The sequence below is a fragment of the Myotis brandtii genome, unplaced genomic scaffold, assembly GCF_000412655.1.
Source record: "Myotis brandtii unplaced genomic scaffold, ASM41265v1 scaffold395, whole genome shotgun sequence".
NCBI classification, from domain to species: domain Eukaryota; kingdom Metazoa; phylum Chordata; class Mammalia; order Chiroptera; family Vespertilionidae; genus Myotis; species Myotis brandtii.
Genome location: NW_005365155.1, coordinates 3,454,976 through 3,477,988, shown reverse-complemented (window position 1 = coordinate 3,477,988; position 23,013 = coordinate 3,454,976). Strand labels below are relative to the sequence as shown.

At 51.7% G+C, this 23,013-nt stretch overlaps 1 protein-coding gene across 3 annotated transcripts in view; it reads right to left on the bottom strand.

Moving 5' to 3' along the window:
* The window catches only part of TMEM181 (transmembrane protein 181), a 37,973-nt gene that overhangs the window by 6,313 nt on the left and 8,647 nt on the right, over positions 1-23,013 (bottom strand). The window contains exons 2-12 of one of the 3 annotated variants that reach the window (XM_014545069.1): positions 22,211-22,213; positions 15,182-15,285; positions 12,828-12,883; positions 10,747-10,837; positions 9,140-9,261; positions 7,127-7,240; positions 5,104-5,184; positions 3,495-3,594; positions 2,915-3,045; positions 2,141-2,232; positions 1,231-1,288 (exon numbers count right to left, since the gene is read on the bottom strand). In XM_014545069.1, the coding sequence (XP_014400555.1) occupies positions 1,231-1,288; positions 2,141-2,232; positions 2,915-3,045; positions 3,495-3,594; positions 5,104-5,184; positions 7,127-7,240; positions 9,140-9,261; positions 10,747-10,837; positions 12,828-12,883; positions 15,182-15,285; positions 22,211-22,213 (952 nt within the window). Of the gene's footprint in view, positions 1-1,230; positions 1,289-2,140; positions 2,233-2,914; positions 3,046-3,494; positions 3,595-5,103; positions 5,185-7,126; positions 7,241-9,139; positions 9,262-10,746; positions 10,838-12,827; positions 12,884-15,181; positions 15,286-15,942; positions 16,456-18,989; positions 19,794-22,210; positions 22,214-23,013 lie in introns of those variants that run through there. The other 2 variants (XM_005872889.2, XM_005872890.2) reach the window with 2 other exon arrangements.

Below are 23,013 nucleotides of genomic sequence, written 5' to 3'. Positions count from 1 at the left end.
CCTCGTCAGAACTGTGACTTCCGTCTGGGCTTCATTTTCTTGTCCGTAACATAAAGGGATTCCACGAGATCGGTCGTGGGTCTGGAGCTTTACTCAGCTTCCTGGAAGTCTGACCAGTGTTTCCTTGGTAACAGGAGCCTGCCTGACGCCATCTCCCTGCTGGGCATGGCCGTCCCCATGTGACCCGGGAACAGTGGCTTCCCTGGCCCAGAACGCCTCCCCACTCCAGCTCAAGGTGCTGCTCTCCCCATACACTTACTAACGTGTCCGAAGGCTGATTCAATGACAGAAAAAGGACAAAGCAAAGATGCCACCACCCTCGTCCCTTGGGCCCACCGTCCACAGGTGGGCACTGAACCCTCAGCAATCCGGTCTCTACTTCTGTGCTTTTCTCCCTCACAAGGTCACCTGTCCTCGAGGGCAAAGGTCATGGCATGCTGTTCGTAAGGCTTACATTCAGTGACCTTCAGAACTCCTCACACTGATCCATTATTGACGGGAAAGGCCACTGGCACCCCCACTGGGTTCGAGTGAGGAATCAGATACTCACACTCGTTCCTTCGAGTCTCCACACAGGTTTGCCACCTTTCCCACGGCATCACCCACTAAACTGCCCTCTTTCTCTGCGGCCACTCCCACAAAGAGCCCCGGCGTTACGGCTTCACAGGAAGCTCTGGAGGGAGTGCGCCCAGAGACATGCTAATGCCACCCAAGGTCAGCTTCGGCTCCGTGCCCCTGGGACACACGACTCGGGGACTCTTAGAGGCGCCAGCACGTGGAGCCGAGAGGACACCACTCGGGCTGACCGTGAAAGTGAAAATGCGTGGGCCCTGGTTCGAAGAGGAAAGATCTCAGGACGGCGCCTCCCGGAGCCGGGCCCTGTGCTCCGGGCCCTGCCGCCACTCTCCCGCTGGAAACCTCCCGCATGAGAGAACAAATGAACAGAACCTTTCCTTAGTTGTCCCACGGTATCCCTACAGTCAGACACTTTCTGGCCCTGGAGCTTCAGCCATAAGCCAAGGACCGGGAGTAACAGCATAGCTTTTAAAGAGTTATTTTTCAGACTACTCAAGCACATTTTTCAAAATTTTCCACATGAATTTCCTATAGCCCTTCCCAAATAGCCGGTTAGCAAGTTTGTGTCAACAGCACAATTTAAATTACAAAATTCAGTCATTTTTAAAAAATGGCATTTAAAAAAAATCCGCAGGCTTCATTAACAATCCTTACCTGAAAATTTCCTGTGTCAACGCGATACTGGTACATTGGATCATGCAATTCATTAACTCTAAAAATATGTTATAAGAAACCATAGATTAATAATTAGTTCACTTTTTATTTTTATACTTTCACTTAGATGAAGGCTTTTGAAAAAGTAATCCTAAATTTCTGAGGAATCCTAACTCTCATGTAGACAATGCAGATGCTGCTGCTAGCATAACTGTCCACAGTATCACCATGGGAAAGTTGGAGTGTTTTTCGTTTCAAAAACCCCTATACTATTATTACTCTTGCAATTTTAAGAGCTGTTTCCAGGCACCTTTCAGTGATAAATGGGCACCAGGAAGCAGATGAGTCCACACAAAAAGCAGTAAAGTAACTGTAAACTCCCTGCATCACTGGAAAGTAAAACCGGGTTGCTGGAATGACGGGCGGGCAGGGAGAGGGAGGGGAGAAAGTATGAGCTATGAAGTCTCATGTTCCAGGTGCAAAAATGGAACTAGTTTTTGCAGAAAACCCACAGGCTTCTGCAGTGGTACAATTCTACAGAAGCACAGAAATACTTAGAAACATGGAAAGTTTTCAGGTTGCAGCCAAAGGAGCAGCTAAGACACCTGGTGGGCGTGGCGAGCCAGGTGCGACCTGAGCGCCACGCCTACAGATGACGCCTTGGCCTCTCTGGAGGAGGACTCCAGAAGGACACGCCTCTTCCCTTTCCCATCCCAGGTTAGAAGAATCGTGGATCTCTCCACATGCCATTCTAGCAAAATGGAATCCTCAGGTCAAGTCGCCCTACTGAGTCTTGAGACTCTGGGTGACATTCCTTTCCGGATGCTGCACAGCACACAGTCAGACTTCAGATCCATCCACATGCCAGCTGCTGTCCAGGACAAGTTTCACACGTTATAAAAATACTCACGTCTGCCATATTCCTAGTGTGACCGAAGCCAACCACAGGAGTCCGACAATGCAGAATTTAGGCAAATAGAAGGTCAAACACTTCCTTTCTCCCTAAAAAGCAAAAAAGAGTAAGAAATAGAGAAGTTAGTAATTCAGCAAACCACTAACCCTAAGAGGGCGCACTGGGTCGCACACACTGAGACCATTTCTGCATGGGTGCATGCTTCTCTTGGAGATAGGCCCCCAAGGCCAAGTTCATCCGGGGATGACCACCAGCAGCCGGCAGGAATGACCGCCGGAGACCGGCAGGGATGACTGCCAGAGGCCGGCAGGGATGACCTACGGAAGCGGGCAGGAATGACCTACGGAAGCCGGCAGGGATGACCTACGGAAGCGGGCAGGGATGACCGCCGGAGGCCGGCAGGGATGACCTACGGTAGCGGGCAGGGATGACCACCAGCAGCCAGCAGGAATGACCGCCGGAGGCCGGCAGGGATGACCTATGGAAGCGGGCAGGGATGACCACCAGCGGCCAGCAGGAATGACCTACGGAAGTGGGCAGGGATGACCACCAGCGGCCGGCAGGAATGACCGCCGGAGGCCGGCAGGGATGACCACCAGTGGCCGGCAGGAACAACCTACGGAAGCGGGCAGGGATGACCACCAGTGGCCGGCAGGAATGACCGCCGGAGGCCGGCAGGGATGACCTACGGAAGCGGGCAGGGATGACCACCAGAGGCAGGCAGGCATGGGCAGAGTCCTGGCCCCCGGCAGTGCTAGGGCAGCGGCTCACCTGCACCCGGATCCCGTGGTACACACACAGCCAGAAGAGTAGCAAGGCACACAGGAACAGGGACTGGAAGAGGTCGTCCAGCGTCCCCAGCGCCCAGCTGTTCACCAGGAAGGAGAGGGGGAAGAACGGGTCTGCAAGCAGAGGCAGGGATAGAAGGGGGTACACTAAAGGCCATTTTGTTTTTCAAAAAACCTAAAAGCCAACGAGCAGATGGGCCCTGTGATGGTTACAGAACGCCGTCTGCTCCCGCCACCCGCGCCTCCCGCAGGCCCGGGAATCCCGAGGTGCAGCTCTGGGCAAGGGAAGAGGAACAGACGGCAGGGCTCGCAGCCTTCAGCCAAGTCCCAAGGAGGCCGTGTCTGTAGCCCGTCGAGTTGCAGTCACTCATTTGTGAAAGCTCCAGCATCTTCCGAATCCTTACAGAATCCTTCACATGCTGGGGGCGCTGCTGCCTGTGCCTTCGAGGCATCCCCCTCCTGACCCCCAACCCCCCCACTTAGGGGGACAGACCAGCCCACCTCGCGGATGCCTCCCAGCCCTCCATTCTAAAGGGGAAAGCCCGGAATAAAAGCGCACCTACCGTTGTAAAGTAGCAGCAGAGGCAGGAGAATGGACATCCACTTGTGCTCCATGCCCCAGTCCCTCATGGAGAACTTGCGGAGGGAATGTGCGAACAGGCACTGCCAACGGAAGCGGCCTGGTCACTGCGTGCCTGCTCCCGCTGAGCACCGCCATCTCCCAGATCCATGGTCCCGGTCCAGCCAAGAGCTCGCAGTCAGCCCTTGTTGAACTCACTACTGAGACCACCAGTGACAACTGCGACGAGATGGTAACTGCTGCAAGGGGCCCAGATCGGATGGGCAGGAGGGGGCAGGAGGGGAACAGAGCCACACAGAGAGCTCCCCCGGGCACAGGCCACATGCTCCACGCAAGGCAACACAACAGATGGCACTGGGCTCCCAGAGGAAAAGCCAAGGGAACCAGGCCTACACCTGAGGTCAGAGGATGTGTTTATATCTTCAAAACCCCCAACGAAGGTGCAGTGGCCTGTGGGAGAAGCCTCTTTGACCTGCTTTAAACATCATGCAGTGTGTGAGTTAGGGCCTGGGGTATTTTTGTTTTGTGTTTCCTACAATGTCATACAAGCCAATCACATTCTCGCAATGCGGGCTCCTGGCCGACGGGCATGTCCTCCAGTCTGTCTGTCAGGCCCAGGCCTTTTCTCTCGGGCCTGTTCTCTGGGCCCAGACTGTGCAGCAGAATCCCAGGTACCAGAGATGCTTCCAGAAACAGCAAGGGTTTCTGACTGACCAACTATAAGTGGTGGTTCCTGCAGTCAGTCACGAAGGAAGCCCTGGGCGTGGCCTGAGACCACAATCCCCTGCTCTGCATATCTGAGTGGCTGGGTCCCACCCTCCGGCCACACCCAGGCCCCAGCCACTGTCGCCTGGCACTCGCCTCACGTCCCCCCACAAGCTGTGTCCTGCTGTACGCGCCTCATCTGCAAAGCACCAAGTGTTCCTGGGTGGCACTTGGGGTGGACACCGCAAAGCTCCCTGAGTCACACGCTCTGCCAGCACAGGGCTGGCAGCCAAGGGGCACGATGCCGCCCTGCAGACGGCGCGGTCACTGCGTGAGGCACACACCCTGCTCCATCTACCCACCCCACCCCACTGGCCGGCCGCCGGGGGGGTTGCCGGTGTGCGAAGGGTAGGCATTTCCCCTGAAGTCATACTGTGCTGTGGACACTGAGCTCAGATCCCAAACCAGCCCAAAGCCTGCACCTCCAAACCCGCTCATTTGGGCCTCACTCCCGAAAAGCCCAGGACGGAAAGGTGAAAGCCGTGAAAGCCAGGAATGGCTGCACCTGCACTGAAAGGTCACGCAAACCTGGCGCCTTCCTGCCGCACGGGGAGTGGCACTGGTCAGTGCCCACGGATGCGGGTCTGCCTGCAAGTCAGCGCCCTGGGATTAGTGTTCCGACACGGACGTCCTTGCCACAGAGACCGCACCACCGCCCGCACTGCGTACCCGAGCAGACATGCGGTGCGTATAGTGTGTCAGGCCCGAGGCACGTGTCTCAGAGCTCAGAGAAACTGCCCGTGGGGTCTGCACTTGGATGACCAAATTCACAAACTGACTCTGCTCTTGTCAGAACCTGGCGTGGCTGTCAGGTGAGCGGTACTTACAGTGACAATGAAGGTGAGCACCACAAAGACGAACCGGAACCAAATTTCCATCTGGGAAAATGCAGGGTCATAAGTCTTCCACTAAAACGGAAAGTGGGGAAAAATGTTTGAGGAAAAATGCATCAAAGGAAGTACTCCACAGCGTAGGGCATGCAGCCACACACAGTAATGACTGTGAATGTGGGCGAAGACGGACTGGAAATGTCAGGGAGACCACTCTGTGAAGTGTGTGTCTACCCTCTATGATGTACACCTGAAGCTAACACACAATAACACTCAATGTCGGCTGTAGTTGAAAAATAAAATTAAAATAATAAAACACAAAAAAGGAAGTACACCAGATTATTAATAATAGTTATCTGTAGCCCTAGCTGGTTTGGCTCAGTGGATAGAGTGTCATTCGAAGACTGAAGGGTCACAGGTTCAATTCCGGTCAAGGGCATGTACCTCTCAGTTTCAGGCTTGGTCCCCAGCCCATTGAGGCGCATGCGGAAGGCAACCATCGATATGTCTCTCTCACATCAATGTTTCTCTCTGTCTGTCTTTCCCCCTCCCGTCCACTCTCTCTAAAAATCAATGGCAAAATATCCTTAGGTGAGGATTTAAAATAAATAAATAAATAAATAAAATAATAATCTCTAGGTATGAGACTGTTAGGTAATTTAAAATGTTCTCTTTCCTTCTACTTTCTTACATGTTCTAAAATTTTAACACATTACATTTTCTTTTAATATCAAAGAACACAGACTTTGAAAATATTAATGACCTAGATCTGAAAATAGTTTTTCATTGGTGTTATACTAATGATGAACCTGGCAGATAAATTAGTCTATAATCATAATAAGAGCATTTGGCTTTTAAATCTCATATAAAAAACAACACTGTCAATCTCTTTATTAGAGAACACCAGCTTTCCACGAAAAGAAACAGATTTTTAAAAAGATGTAAACTGTGAGTAGGTAGGATGTTCTAAAAAAGACTCAATGAAACATAAAAATATGCATCTCAAACCAAATAAGTACCGTGGAGTCAGCCGTAAGTTCATCTCACTCCTGCAGGGAGCTGAGCGGAGGACACAGGCACCACGTGCTGACGTGGGCAGGAGGCAGCCCACCCAGCCTCGGCCACGGCCAGTTCACCAGCAGGCCCAGAGCATGGCACTGGGCCACAGAGCCCACATGCAACGCACTGAATTAAAGTCGTCTGAGGCGTTTAAAACCCACTTCAGAGCAGAGAGTCTTCGACACTAGATTTAACTCACTTGCCTGACACACTGAAAGGTACACACAGACACACATACTACTGAAGGCACTGGACACGAGGCAATGAAACTAAGAAGGAAATAAGTAAAAGGAAATAAACAGAGTAAAATCCCAGCAAACACTCAGGCTGCAGACCTTTACTCTGACTTCTGAAGAGCCACGGGTCCTTTCCTGGCTCACCCTGTCATTCCGTGAATGGACACGTGGAACAAGGCTGACTTCATGACCTGGTCATTTCTCCCTAATTAAAGCCTACAGGTTTCGGTCCGTTCCTCCGTTCAGCATTGTTGAGCACCAACTCTGACCGCATATCAGCAAATACAATGTCAAATCTTGTGCAGGCACAGAAATTAAACTCAAAAAAATTAACCAGTAAAATGCCTCCAGGAGCCCAGCCGGTGTAGCTCCGGGGGTTGAGCGTCGACCTATGAACCAGGAGGTCACAATTCAATCCCGGTCAGGGCACATGCCAGATGATTTCACTTATTAATAATTAATATTTATTAATTATTGTATTATTTTCCATATGAACATCAGTAAGTCTACTTTTGCCCCACCTTGTATTGTAATAACTATGTATAGTGAAAACTAAAAAATTCTTTAAAAAAATTTGTGGTTTTCTTGTAACTTTTTAAAACTGTACATGTCTTTCATAATCTAAAATAACATAACTTCAGTGCCGTGTTATTTCAGCCACTCAGCAGAAGAATGGGCGAGAAACGAGGGAGCCCAGGAGCCTCTGCGTCAGCTGGCACACTTACTGTGAAGTTCACTTCCTTGAGGGGCAGATCGAGGAGGTCCTCAAATCCCACCGTCACCATGTACTGCGTGTAGTTCAGGTAGCCCAGGTGCGCCACGATGATTTCTGCACACTTCTGCAAACGCACAGGGAGGAGCTGTGTCTTTAAAGCAAGCAAGCCTCACACTCCCACCCAGTGACCCATGAAGTGGCACATTTCAACAACAGATGATCACAACGGATCATCTCCAGGGAACTCGCCAGAAGCCCAGAAAAATTCAAATGCCAGCCAACAACAGTTCTTAGAAAGAAAGACCCAAATGGGTATTTTTGGAAACAAAAATGATTTACAGTCCTTAGACTCTACTTTAGATGACTCATCATATGCACCTGCATAAAAAAGTTCAGTGTAACACAACCCTGACATTTCCACAAACACACTCGTGCACAGGGGAGTGTAAGCTAACACACAGCCCATCAGACCCCTCAGCCTCACTTTCCTCCTCGGCCCACTTCTGCAATTGCCCCCAATGACCCAGCCCCTTCAGGATGTGGTTCTGACCATCTCAGGATCTCCTAGAGCAGCGGTTCTCAACCTGTGGGTTGCGCCCCCTTTGGGGGTCGAACAACCCTTTCACAGGGGTCGCCTAAGACCATCGGAAAACACATGTATAATTACATATTGTTTTTGTGATTAATCACTATGCTTTAATTATGTTCAATTTGTAACAATGAAAATACATCCTGCATATCAGATATTTACATTACGATTCATAACAGTAGCAACATTACAGTTATGAAGTAGCAACGAAAATACTTTTATGGTTGGGAGTCACCACAACATGAGGACCTGTATTAAAGGGTCGCGGCATTAGGAAGGTTGAGAACCACTGTTTAGAGACACCAACAGAGAGTGATCACCGCCACGGAGCAGGGGCTCCCCTACCTGCATACTCCCGCCCAGGACGAGCAGGCCGAGTGTCCCGGGGCTATCCACCAGGCGTGTGCGTGCGTACTGAGGGCACAGTCTTCGGGATGACAGAGCATCATTTTCCCCAGAACCTCACTGAAAAGGCTGCAGTAACAGCTCCTACTGAAATCCTGGCCCCTTTCCTCAGCACCCGTGTCACTCTGGCCCGTGCTTTGACCTCTCTGAGCCTCGGTTCTTCTTACATAAAATGGGCTGTGGTAACAGATCCTGCCCCGTGGGCCCGCTGGGAGGACTGGAGGAGGTGCCGTCCGAGAGCACCTGGCACGAGGCCCAGCAGGAAAACCGCTCTCCTAACTCTAGAGCAGTGGTTCTCAACCTTCCTAATGCCGCGACCCTTTAATACAGTTCCTCATGTTGTGGTGACCCCCAATTTCATTGTTACAAATTGAACATAATTAAAGCATAGTGATTAATCACAAAAACAGTATGTAATTATATATGTGTTTTCCGATGGTCTTAGGCGACCCCTGTGAAAGGGTCGTTCGACCCCCAAAGGGGTCTGGACCCACAGGTTGAGAACCGCTGCTCTAGACTCAAACACATGCTCGTCTTGGTGCACCTCACGCTTTCCATGCCACCACGCCGTCCTGACGTGGCCTCCTCACTCAGCAGGGACCTGGTCTGACTCCTATGACTGACAGAATACGGTGCTGACAAAACTAAGAGTGAGGCTCCTTCCCCACTTGGGCCATCGCGTTTCCCATCCCACAGCCACACACTGCACCTGGGGCACCTGCTCAACAACAGGCTGCTCTTCCCAGCAACAGTCCACAGACACACCAGGCAGCAAGTTACACAACAGCAAAAGTAGGTACCACATATACTCAGGGTATGTGCGTGCATGTGAGTGGGTTTGTGTACATGTGTGTGTGTTTGTGCATGGGTGTGCAGGCGTGTGTGTATGTTAATAAGCATTTATAAGGGTATCAGTATATAAAGGTAGATGGTTTTTCCATACCCTCACTGGTATGAGCTTTTTTACTTAAGAAAGCAACTCTGTGATGGTGTGGCATGATGAGTAATCACGGACCGGGGAATGCTCACCTCTCTACACGAGAGGGTCCTTGTCCGATTGTGAACTTTGTTATGAATGAACATGGTGGTTCCATCTCGAGCTACGCCATCCACTTTAACGGTCATAAGAAAGTTTTTCTGAGTAGACATTTCTACAAAAGAAAGAAACTCAGTGTCAGGGACCACGTCAGGCACTCACATCGACAAACATGCCTGCCTGGCTCTGTGACAAGCCAGGAGGGTCTCACCCACCTCGGCCTCAGCATCTTCGAGAACCCCTGGCTCGCCAGCAACGTAAAGCCTTCCTATTAGCTCTACGTGCAACCCCTCTCCCAGGGCCCATGCCAAGGCCTGTTTCAGATCCATTAGCTTCATTTCATGAAAGGACAAATAGTTCACAGCTAATGAATTACTTTTCTATCCCACATAATTTTTTAATTTAACTTTATACAAACATAAAAATAGAGTTATTTTTTCTGATTATATAATTTTTCTGATTTCATGCTCATTGTTTTAAAGAATCAGAGAACAAAAAACTATGACGGCCCTAGCTGGCTTGGCTCAGTGGATAGAGCATCAGCCTGCGGACTGAAGGGTCCCAGGTTCGATTCCGGCCAAGGGCACATGTCTGGGTTGCGGGCTCGATCCCCAGTGTGGGGCATGCAGGAGGCAGCCAATCAATGATTCTCTCTCATCATTGATGTTTCTAACTCTCTCTCCTTCTCCCTTCCTCTCTGAAATCAATAAAAATATTAAAAAAAAAACTATGACGATGGCGTTATACACTATAATCCCCCCCTAGAGAGAACCAAGTTAACATGTACATGCCCATCATCCCAGACCATTTTCTAGACATACAAATACACAAGGATATCAAATTTATCTTTTTAAAATGTTACAAGAAAAGGAGTTGATTTTTTTCTAATATGCATTCTCAAGGTTTTTTTTCAAGTTCCTTCTCAACCAAAGCCCCACGTGTGAACCACAGAACACTGAGCTCGCGTGGTGGCCCCGCCTCAGTTCTCCGGACGGTCCGCGACTAGTGCCATCGCGGTGAACGGAGCCAATGCCCTGGGCCTGGAGGTGCTCTGGGCAGGTCTTCCAGCCTTGGCACCGCTGGCACTGTGAGGCCGAGGATCCTTTGCTGTGAGGAGCTGGCCTGTGCTTTGTAGGTGTTCAACAGCAGCCCCGATCCCTACCCACTGGACACCAATAGCGCCCCTTCTCCAGAGTTGTGACAATCAAAATGTCACAATGTCTCCAGACACTGCCAAGTGTCCCTGGGGGGCAGACCCACTGCCTTGGGGCATTGGGACTTCATTTTCCCCAGAACCCCACCAAAAAGGCTGCAGTAGCAGCTCCTCCACTGTGCAGCCACCGAGCTGAGCTGACCAGCACTCCCGAGGGGTCACCGACCCTCCCTGGGGGGTGACCTGCCCTCCCCGGGGGGCTGCATAACTTAGTGTGGAAGACACCGAGGACACTTAAGGGGCTTCCAATTTGTTGCTATTATAAAGAATAAAGGCCATCCCTGTAATCCACCTTTGAAAACACTTTAAAAGGTCTGAAAGCTCTTTCAACTTTTACAATATGGTGCTTTGTACAAAGAAACATCAGACCAAGGTCAGGCTTCATACCTTTTGATTGATTCAACTCAACAACACATGTCAGCCACAGCTGCTGATTGTATGTAGACAGTGGATTTGAACGTATGTGAATTGGCTTCAACTGAGGGAAAAAGAAAAAAGTTAAGTAACCCATGTGACCTTTCCATTGCAGCTACCAAATACCTCACCTTAACATCCAAAACTGACATCCAGCCATGAGGACTGAGCACTGGTGCTGGACCAGAAACAGCACGGTTTCCTTGACAACAGGAGTGAAATCCCGCCCTCCATAAAAAGAAAGGCCTAACTCTGCTACAATTTACATCTGTCTCTCATGAACACCTCCAGGCAGGCATTCCCACCACCCGCAGCCTCGGCACAATACCCATACCAAGAAAAGGCCATCTCGGAGAAAGTTAAAGTGCATGTGATGCGACGTATGATAAGATAATAAGGGTACCAAAGAATGATGTTCCTAAGAATCTTGATTTAATATCAATATACCAGACATGTCGCTGTCTGACATCTGTTATTCTCAGCTTTAGAAGAGTCTTAACACCCTGGGGGAGAAAAATTAGCGGGGACTCTATTGGCAATGATACTTCTGCGGTGTCTGCTGAAAAACCCAGTACCAGTGTCTACAGCAGCGGCTACGGAGAAAGCTGCTCCCCCTATCCCCCCACAGCTCCGAAGAAAAGCACTGTTTGCATGCACAGTCTCTGAGAGTGAGCGTGTGCCTTTTGTGTCTTCATGCTCTGGCAGGTCTCCATAAAACCCTGACCAGAGCTGTGCCCAAAAGCCACCTACGAGATGAGATCTCTTGGAGGGTAATCTGTCATCTTTCAGAAGTGAGATGGTCCTTCAGAAGCAAGTCAGCCCTGTGGGACCGCTGCTATTTTCAGTGTCAAAAAAAGACTGGCATCTTAAGACAGAAAATTTAAAAGGCCAAACTACAATCAGGAACCTCATGGCTGCGCCTCTTCAAATCAGGTGCTCAGTCTAAGAGTTAAAGAAAACAGGGAAATGCGAAGAAATAGGCTACACAGGAGACTCTTTCAAGCCAGCAGTAGCAAATAGGAGAATTAAAAGGTATAAATTTTAGGATATTTTCTCCTTTTGACTTTTTGAAAACTGTTAAGAGTGGACCCGTAGCAGGGAGCTTGAAGAACAGACAAGTTAATATTTGGGGCCAATCAGATGTTATGGTGTAATGAGAATGCAAGACAAGTGTGTTCAGTTTACAGATAAAGATTTCATTTGATACACAGAAAAATAAAAGTGTTTAGTTATTTGGGCTCTCAAAAGATAGTATTTATTAAAGAACTAGTGGCCTGGTACACGAAATTCAAATTCGTGTGTGTGTGTGGGGGGGGATGTTCCTCAGCTCGGCCTGCACCCTCTCCAATGTGGGACCCCTCGGAGGATGTCTGACTGTGGTCGGACATCCCTCTTGCAATCCGGGACTGCTGGCTCCTAACCGCTCATCTGCCTGCCTGCCTGCCTGATATCCTCTAACCACTCTGCCTGCTAGCCTGATTGCCCCCAACTGCCCTCCCTTCCTGGCCTGATTGCCCCTAACCGCCTCTGCCTCGGCCCTGCCACGATGGCTTTGTCCAGAAGGTCACCCGGTCTAATTAGCATATTACCCTTTTATTAGTATAGATACCAACATTCTCCAATTGGAAGGACTTTTGTTTTTCTCTAAAGATGGCAAATAATTGAGGAAAATTAAAAAAAGAAAAGAGAAAAGGATATTTCATTTAACCTGAGTTTATGCAAAGAATGCCAATCGTTAGAAAGAACTGTTACTGCTGGAAACCGAGCATGGAGACCACGTTTTATCGGGCAAACAGGAAGCCCTGCAGACATGAGGAGCCAGGACGAGTCACCAGCCTTTGGAAATGAGCTGCTGCTCTAAGTGTTAACACCACCAGCCTGTCTCGCACTGAGGCATTTATTATAGCAGAAAACATCATTTTGTCAAATGAGGACCCAGAGGCCAGCCACTGACAGTGTTGGCTGAGAAGCAACCTGCAGGACAAGGTGGGCCATTGCTAGTGACCTGGATGCTTATATGCCCCATCGCCTGCCACTCAGAGACCCAGTCTTACCTTTTTGCTATTATTTAGTGAAAAATGAGCTTCAGAAGTCTGGATCACTTTGGGTCCTAAAGTGTAACAGAAGGAAAAAAGCAGGTTATATCCTACACTGATAATTAATTTATTGACTTTTGTCAAATGCCAAGAAAGACATACATTATATGGCGGTGATCTTATTTTCCTGGTCTGTCATCAGAGGTTGCACATATATGTAAAACACATAGACACACAACATCCACTCCGCTGCATGGTGACCTCCTGGTGCAGGTGAACCCCATGATCGTCACACAAGGTACATCATTCCCGAGGTTTTCTGTTCGTGCAGAAACCTCTCCCCTGCCCTCAATGAGGGCTCTCTGCACTGCAGACCCAAGAAAACACTCATGACACAGGCAGCATCTATCTATTCTATAAAGCATAAAGATTTCTGCCAAAAAATTAAGACATTTGTCTATTCATCCAATTAATCCAGTCTTCCAAAAATATTCAGTAGAGAATATCAAAAAGCATACTTGCTAATATATACTCAAAGCTTTTCCTGAAATAACAGATATGCAACCTTCACAAACTCTTACACTGTAATTTTTTAGGACTTTGGCCTTAAAAGAAGTGATCAAGTCTCTTCAATAAATGGTGTTGGAAAAATTGGACAGGCACATGCAAAAAAATGAAACTAGACCACCAGCTTACACCATACATAAAAATACTCAAAAATGGATCAGAGACTTAAATGTAAGTTGTGAAACCATAAAAATCCAAGAAGAAAACACAGACAGTAAAATCTCAGACATCTCACATAGCAATATTTTTACCGATACATCTCCTAGGGCAAGGAAAACAAAGGAAAAAATAAACAAACGGGACCACATCAAACTAAAAAGCTTCTGCACAGCAAAGACACCATCAACAGAAAAAGGGAACCAACTGTTTAGGAAAACATATCTGCCAATGATACATCTGATAAGGGGTTAATTTCCAAAATGTATAATAAACTTACACAATGCAACACCAGGAAAACAAAAAATCCAATTAAAAAAATGGGCAAAGGACCTAAAAAGACACTTCTCCAAAGCAGATATACTAATGGCCAAGAGACATATAAAAAAATGCTCAAAGTCACTGATTGTCAAAGAGTTGCAAATTAAAACCACAGGCCTTGCCAAAACCAGTTTGGCTCGGTGGATAGAGCGTCGGCCTGCGGACTGAAAGGTCCCAGGTTCGATTCCGGTCAAGGGCATGTACCTTTGCAGGCACTACCTCGGTTGCGGGCACATCCCCAGTGGGAGGTGTGCAGGAGGCAGCTGGTCGATGTTTCTCTCTCATCGATGTTTCTAACTCTCTATCCCTCTCTCTTCCTCTCTGTAAAAAATCAATAAAAATATTTTTAAAAAAACACAGGCCCTAGCCGGTTTGGCTCAGTGGATAGAGTGTCAGCCTAAGGACTAAAGGGTCCCGGGCTGGATTCCAGTCAAGGGCACATACCTTGGTTGCAGGCTCCTGGCCCTGGTTGGGGTCACGCGGGAGGCAACCAATCGATGTGTCTCTCTCACATCGGTGTTTCTGTCTGTCTCTCACTCTCCCTTCCACTCTCTCTAGAAATCAATGGGAAAAATGTCCTGGGGGAGGATTAAAAAGAAGAGGAAAACAAGATTGGCTACAGTTGCCATTGCCACCATCATCATCTTCAGCAGCAGCAGGCAAAGGGCACTGAAATAATCGCCCTCTCTGCCCAGCTCCCTCAGTCCATTCACCAACCCAAGACTCAGTTTAGGTTAAGAAACCTGTCTTTTGCCGATTTTAGCTTCGAAACTGCCTTTGAAGTGGTCCCATCCAACCCCCTTTCTCAGAGATGGAAAACTGAGGACCAGAAACCCATTTCTCTCCCCCGTCAAACAGCATGCTGGGGGCCGAAAAGCACCCGGGGCCCTGAACTCAAGGCCAAAGCCATCTACAGGCTCCCTCCTGCCAAGAGCTCGGGGCATCATCAGAGCAGCCTCATGCTGCCAGCATCTCACGCCCTCCCCACCACTCGCTGCACCATGGCCTGCCTCCCACGCCAGCCAGCAGGCTCTGGATTCCCCAGCGCCCAGGCGGGATCTTGGCACACAAGACTCTCCAGAAATGTTGGACTTCCCAACAAAAGGTACAAGGTCAAGGCCACCCGGGGCTGCACGCTGAACTCAGGCCTTGGCTGCTGTGTGGGGCAGGACCAAGGTCACCCCTCCACCCAGTGGGTGCAGAGAGAAACGGGCTTCCCCCTCCATGACAGGCCTTGATGGGTGAGAGCAGGTGGATACAGCTGGGGTGGGGGAGGGGGCTGCACCAAGGTAACTGTACAGGATAAAATGATCAAAACCTGCACCTACCGTTGATCCCGATTAAGACGGTCAGGCCAAAACAGACGAAGAAGACGACAAACACGAGCACGAAGTGGCGCTTGGAGAGCGTGTACAGCCGCATGGGCGCCAGCCTGCGGAGCAGAAGCCAGTGGGTCGGGGGCAGGCAGGGAGCTGCTCGGACCGCAGGAGGCCCTCCTCACCTGCAAGCCCTCACCTCACAATCGAACCTACTCTGAACCCAGGCGACCCACCTGACAAAGCAGTCTCCATGACCTCAGGGCCGGGTGACGTTCCACTCTGCTCGGGGTGAAGCCCTCCGAGAAGAGGCCCGGCCACGCTGGTCCGCACAGCGCCAGCCGAGCCCCACTCCTTGGGGCAGGACAATGTGCTGTGGCACCCATGCCCATTCAGGGCACATTCTGCCACTCCACGTGGGTGGCCAGACCCCTCTACACACATCCCGTCTCCAGCTGCCAGAGGACAGCCCAAGTGGGGGAGGCCCCAAGTCACTCACACGCAAACACGCAGCTTTAACTGTCAGCTGTCACAACCCAGCCGAGACTGGGAACGCAGGTGCCACCAGCATCACCTTCCCTATCTGTCTTCCCGCCAACCCGTTTTGTTTCCTATCCAAGGTTCCTCACGGTCTGAGACCCTCACTGGCGTCACCCATGGTGGTGAAGCTCCGCCTGACCTTCGCTATGGGGTCTGGTTTTGATGCACTGAGCGAGCTGCCTGCAGTTTTCTGTGCTTTAACACCAATATGGAACTCTACCCCTAACACTAACCCTCTCAGGTGCCCTCCTCGTCATCCCTACTTTGTCCCTTGGTCAGGAGACAATGGTGGAGGGGTAAGTGTCACTTCTTTTTAGAACTCCTTCCATCAGCGGCGGGCAAACAAGACAAGTCTGTAAAGGACCAGAAGACAGGTCTGAGGTTTGGCAAGCCACACGGTCTCCAAACAGTGCAGTCCCAGACACCACGTAAACACCAGTGTGCGAGGCAGTTCCAATCAACCCCATATGGAGAGTGGCTGACCCCGCCCCTGGGACCTGAAGAGGAGACCCATAAACCCAAAGAGAGGAGAGCGGGAGGGGGGTGCGGACTTGGGGGAGGGGGTGCTTTGCTTTTTACTCCTCTAGCATTTCCTGGTCTCAGGAGCTGAGGCAATTTCTCATGCCTCACAGACAGGTAAAACACACACCTCCGGGAGGGGGAGGGACAGCTTAAACCACCAGCAGAGAATAAGGTTATTTGCTTTTGTGGCACAAGGCTCACGTGGCTCTGTGTACACACACCCTCCCCCTACAAGGCCAAGATTCCAGCTCCTCAGCAGGAAATCAGCTGGAGCATATTCCAGGGCAAAGGTGGGGCCCACAGCCACCATGGCTCTGACGTGGCTTTGCTGATCCAGGTCCGCTCTCTCCAGCGGGACGTGCCAGGCCTTTGGGCCAGTGACTGTGCAGACCAGTGTCACAGTGAAGAAATAAAGGAATCAGTGCCTCGATCTTTTCCTTTAGGACTTGGGTCCAAAGGCTGAGCCACACGCAACCCTGCTGTGCGTGAGAAGAGACAACTAACTAGTGGATTCAGTGGCCTGAGCCCATTAGATTTTGGACCCAGAGATTATGAGACCTGAAAGCCCTGAAATATTAGAGCCAGAAAGTGCCTCAGGGAGGAAGCCCAACCCCTGTGACTTGTATATGGGGAAACTGAGGCCGAGAGACAGCGGAACACCTGCCCAAGATGTCACAGTTCTGGCCCTTGGCAGTAACTGCCGATCCCCAGGGAAGGGCTGAGGGACCCCACTCCCTGAGTGCCCCCGGGAGAGCCTGTGGAATGCGGGCTGGGGAGAACAGGTCTCCTTTGTCCCTTGTCTGCTCCCCCAGGTGCTAAACACATGCCTACACTCTGCAGAGGGGAGAGGTCCGGGCAGCTGCACGGGCCACTTCACGCTGAAGCCTTCCTCACAGCGCTAAAGGGAGGAGATGCCGGGGGCTGCGGTCAGGAGCTGACAGCACGGCAAGCGCTGAGCCCTGGGTGGTGGTGAGAGCATGAGGGGAGCGGGGAGAAGGGTGTGCAGACACTCCACACCGTCCTGGCCGCTCCTGTAAATCCACGGTTGTTTAAAAAATTATACAAGGTCACGCATGGCACCCCATTCTGCGGCTCTCAGGTGACCTGCCCCCCCACGGGGCCGAGGCTCGGAGGGGTAGGCTCCCAGCAGACGAGGAAGCACAGAGAGTGCACTTGGCAGCAGAGAAACAGAGTAGGACGGTGCTGCTTAAATTGTGATGTTTAAAACACGTCAATGATGATTATAGAAGCAGTTATTCAGCAGGTGAGGAGGGATGAGGAAGAGACCTAAGGAAGGGAGGGCAGCACAGGCCTCGTCCCACAGTGAACAGCCCACCCGGTGTTTCCCGTTTTCCCGAGAGCTCCCAAGGGCTCTGTCACAGTCTATCATTTCCCTTCCTTAAAGCTTCCACTTAAAGTGATTTTATTAGAAAGTTTCCTGGTTCAGAAAATTAGAAATATTAGAAAATCAAGCATCACCCAACTCAGAAAAAAAACACAGAGAAAGCAAAAAAAAGCCCCCGCTTGAGAAAATGCCGCCGGCACCACCACCCCACCGACAGGCAGGAACCCTGGCCAGGCACCCTCACTCTGGGACAGCTGAGTGTCCTGGGCCAGGGACAGCACCACAGCGCAAATCCAGGTGACGATGCCCCCGGCCATGGTTATGCTCCCCACGGCTTGTCTGAACGCTTTGAAGCATGTCACCAAAAACTAGACTCTGATACCTCAAGGATACTGTCTACTCCAGACAAATGACAGGTCCACACCGTGATTCCAACTTTTCATCTCAGGGCATCAAGAAGGCCTTCGAAGCACAGCGAGACTCGGCCCTCCTCCCTCCTCCGGCCTGGCCTTGCCACCTTCCAAGGGGCTCTGCTTCCACCCTTAGCACCCACACTCTGCTCTCTGCCCAGCCACGCCAGGGACAGCCGGGGGTGTTTGTTCTCAGTTCTAAACTCTCCAGTGACTTCCCGGCCACTCGGAGTGAGAGCCAAGCCCTTCGTGGATCTGACATGCCTGCTACATGTTTACGGGTGTTTGTTCCTCTGGACAGGACTCTCCCACAACCATGCCACTTCCTTCTAAAGAAGGAATAGGAGCCACGGAGAGGAGGGGTTTTCTTTGGGGCAGGACAGAAGGTCCCCCGCCACCCGGTCCCCTGCCAGTGAGACCAGCCTCCCATCACAGAGGCTGACTCCCACCTCCCCAGCCTTCATCCCCTCCAGGGCTCAGACCCTGCAGGAAATCGACCAGGCGCTGCAAGAAAAGGCTGCCCTCGCAGTGCAGAGCTGGAGGGCACGGAAGCCTCCTCGCCTCCTGGACCTGACTGTGTACTGAGCGCTACCCGAGTGGCTGCAGCCACACTGCACGCAGGAGGGTGGAGAGCCCAGAGGCGGAAACCACCCAGTCAACCCCAGAGGTGCCCGGCTCAATTCCTGGATACCCCTATCATGTAAGCCACTTTTCATGACATATCCTATTAGCATCAAATGCTTCCTATTGATACACACACCCAGACAATAAAACAAAACTAAAATGAAACTCAATCTAAGTCGCACAGGCATGGGAACCCCCTGGTTGAAGGCCCCTGGAACGTGAGGCAGGCGCCAACCACCCGTCACCACATAGTGCCATTCCTCCTCCCGCCACCCCTCCCTCCAGCCCGCACCCACCCACCCTTCCCAGCCCAGCCAAGGTCCCACCTCCCACCACTGGGAGAGCAAATGGCTCCTGGGCTGCAGGAAGGGGCACCCACCCGTGGCTGGATTCCATCTTGGGTGACAACCGTTCACACGCTTTCACGCCTCTCCGACGGGGAGCTCCCTGTGGCTCTTGGGGCCCAAAGCTGTGCCTTATGAATGGCAGGCGTTCAATAACTATTGACTCCTTCCATTTCTATGCCCTCTTCCCTGGTTTTACTCTGCTCTCCTACGTTCTATTATTTTTCCTGCTATGATCAATTATCAACCACTGAACTGCAAAATTTAACTTTTTTCTCCCAATGTTGTCTTTTAATGTTTTGGGGACTCTGGCCTTTGCCCTCTATGCCGGTGATCTGGCCACTGCAGCTCCAAGCACGTGGCTTCCTCAGCAAGCAGCCCTCCAGGCCACACATCCTGCCACACGTGCCCCCTCCCTCTCCTGCAGCTGGACAGCCAGGGCCCAGGAGGGTGGCTGAGTGCCCCAGAGCGCCAGAGCCAACATTAGTGTTCCCTCTAAGCACTTCTCCCTCCCACACGGGCCCTTAAGAGTTCATCAAACAGCACTAAGAAGTGGGGAGGCGAGCACGCCGTGAGCCTCCTCATGGGCCTGCAGCAGAATGACCACAAATGGAGAGAACTTGGGTGAGCAGAGGATGCGAGAAAACACCTCCAGGTTGGTCCTTGGGCTCTGTGGGGAGATAGGAGGGCACACCAGCACCCACAGCCCTGCCTTTCACAGACACCAGGGGACAACCAGCACGCAGCAGGGCCAGGAGGCCAAGGGTTTTCTAGTTACTCATTTTGTCCTGTCTCACGGAGTTCCCACTTAAGAATTAAAAATTAGAATCTGGGCAGTGGAAAGGGGCTTTCATTCTCGGTCCCCTCCCATTTTATTTAAGATTTTATTTCTTCTTGTAATCTGTATAATTTCTTCTGTGGCCCAAAGCACTGGCTGGGTGCTGGGTTAAAATCCCGGGCCTCGGTGTCCTTATCTATAATCAGAGACAAACAATACCCAGAGGGCTGTTGGGGGCATGAATGAAATAATGAAGCGCTCAGAACAGTGTAGGGAGCATAGAATTCAATCATGTTAGAAGCAGTAGTAGTTGTGCTTTCCCCTCCCCCTACTTTTTCTTTTTTTCATCCTACCAATATCCCTGAGACCCGGTGTAAAACCTTGCCCCTCGAGCTCAGAACCCGGCCAACGGAAGGAAAGGGCAGGAGCAGCTGGCATTCCCTAGGCACCTCCTTGGTACCAGGCAGGCGCTCCCCTGTGAAGCAGGTCTGATCAGCCCATTTTTACAGACAGGGACACAGAGGCTCGTGAGCGATCGCCTGCCGAGGACCCAGGCAGCAGGCGGTGGAGGTGGGATTTGAACCCACACGGTCAGGAGCAGAAAGGTGGCCCACAACTCCCCGACACTCACTCCTTGGCCTTCTCACCACAGTCTTTCCTTTTCAAACCTGCCATTTATTGGGTTTCGAGAAGAAACTCTGAGGGGAGGAACAGAACAAGAACTCTGACATTTCAATCAACCAACTTGCACATATTACAAATAATTTATCTTTAGCTACTCAGAAAAGCCATTATGCAAGTAGCCAAGGCCCAACAACCTCAAAATGTATTTGAATGAGCAAACCATGAATTCACGTGTATGCCTCCTAGGCTGCAAACCCAGTGTCTCTCGCTCAGGAGCGTGCTGGTTAGGCCACCAATACCCTTGCCAGGGCAAACAGATCAAGGAAGCAGGCCACACACTGGCCAATGCAGGACCACGGGCGGTGCAGCCCAGTGGTTAAGAACTGGGATCTGGAGGCCAACTGCCTGGGCTGGAGGGCCTTCACCACTGACCAGCAGCGTAACCTGGGGCACTCCCTTCATTCTCTGGTTCCCAGATTGTAAAAGTGAAGAAGCTAAGGGAGCCCGTCGCCTAGGGTTGCTGTGGCAAATAAACGAGTTACAACATGAAAGCCCTTGCTCAGTCACTGCCACTGTTAATTGAGCAGCAACAGAGTATAATATGTCAGGGGTGGGCTCTGGAGCTGATACCCGGGCTTCAGTCTCAGCCCTGCCCCTTACTAGCTGTGAACTTGACTCCCTGACTTCTCTGCACCTCAGTTCCCTTATCTGTCAAATGGGGACAAGAAAAGCTTCCTCATGTAGAGGGTGGCTGTGAGGACGGCATGAAGTGATGTACACAACGTGGCTGGTAGCTGACCACAGTACCTGGTACAAGTGAACACTGTTATCTCTCATCAGTTCTAGAGATCACTGTGGTTCAGAAAAAACAAACCTATTCTAAGAGACACAATCCCAAATAACTCTATGGTTGCAGGGCCAGGACACTGACCCAGGCCTGGTGTCCCCCCGCACCAGGCCACGGAGGAAGCCTGGGACCCAGAAACCACAGCGGGGCTCCACTTCGCCACCCATCCCTTCGCTGCTGCCAGAAGGGAGTCTAATTGATACACTTCACACTTAAATGCCCCAGGATGACAGAGACATGTAAAGAGCACTCTTTAAAAATGGGTGGTAAATACCAAGCGAGACCCACACAAAACGCCAACCTTATTTAAGTCTGCAGAGAAATGCTGCAGTGAGAGCAAAGCAACCAATGGAACCTGAGAAATCTCAGCTACGTGCAGTCGGCAACCCGACAGGAAGTTCCGAGAGCTAACAACTGAGTGGGACTCGCCCGCCGCCCTCTCCTCCTGGCATCTCACTTCCCAGGCACCGTCAGATAAGGAATGGAGTGTGCAGGAAGCGTGAGTGTAAATCTTTAAGAACTGGAAACTTTTTATTCTGACTGGTTTGGATGGCGCTCTCTCCCGTCCTTTTAAAAAGAGTAGGCTGGGCCGCATGTGAGCAGGGAGGTCCTGGGGCTGGGACCTGCATGCCACCCACCCCGCACGGCTCCCCCTCCATCCTCCCTCACCCCATTCTTTCTCCAGCTTCTTTTCCTGTTCCTGTAGCTTGTCACCCTTCTCGGAACTGGGCTCTCAGTAGTTACATCTGCCAATAAGAGCACTTTGACTCCACCAGGCACCTAAGTCCCGCACACCCTTCGGATTTTCAGGCCTGTTTTCTCCTAGGATTTTTATTCGCTGCCAAACACTTTCTCTGATTCCCAGGTCCGTGCCATCCTGAATGCTGGACGGTGGTGGCTAGCTGACCGCCAGATAACACATCCACCTCCCAGCCCCTTGCTCAGCGGAGCCTGACACACGGCTCCCAGGAGCATCCGTGCTGCCTACGGCTCCACGCACAGCGGACGGTCTGCCACCAAGTCGGGTAACAGACAGCTGGGGTCCAGCAGGAGCCCTCGACTGGGTCTTGGTAACGCCCACACCACGTCAAGCCCTCTGCCTCTCTGTCCTATGAAAAGGTTTACCGCCAGCACACACCACGCGGGGCTGCTGTGCGGACCCCAGGAGGCAGATTCGCAGGGGACAGAACCCCCGACGGCGTGCGGCGGTCACTCTGCACAACACCAGAAGGCACCCTTCCCCCAGCATTTCACGGGGTGCCAGTCACAGACCCCACAAATGAACGCCCCCCCCCCCAGGGCACAGAGGCAGTAAGGCTGACACCCCCCCACCCCCACCTGGGCCTACAGAGCGGGGAGGCTGGATGCCAGCCTGGCCTCCCACGCTGCGCTCAGAGCAGACTTCCCCCCATCACACCCGTTTGCACCTGGGCAGGTGCCTGGATCTCACTGCCCTATGTCCGCGGTCAGAGACCAGCAGGGGCCCCAGGCACAGGGAGCAGCACAGCCCTGTCTGAAGGCCGCCCTGGATCGTGGGACCCGCCCTCGGGCCCCCGGGCGGGCGGTCCTTCTCCCCGACTTTCTGCAGCTCGGGTGCTCCGCTTCCTTTAAGTTCCCTCCCCTTCTCTGGACGCCCCGAGGGCACCCGGGTGACAGCTGCGTCAGAAGCAGGCCTGGGGTGGCGTCCCTGGCCCGGGACGGGTCTTCCTCATTCAAAGTCCGTAGCTTCACTGAGCGAGGAGGCCCAAAGTCAACAGGCGGCACGCTCGCCAGGCCGGCATCCCGCGACCGGAGAGGCTGGCCGGCTCCC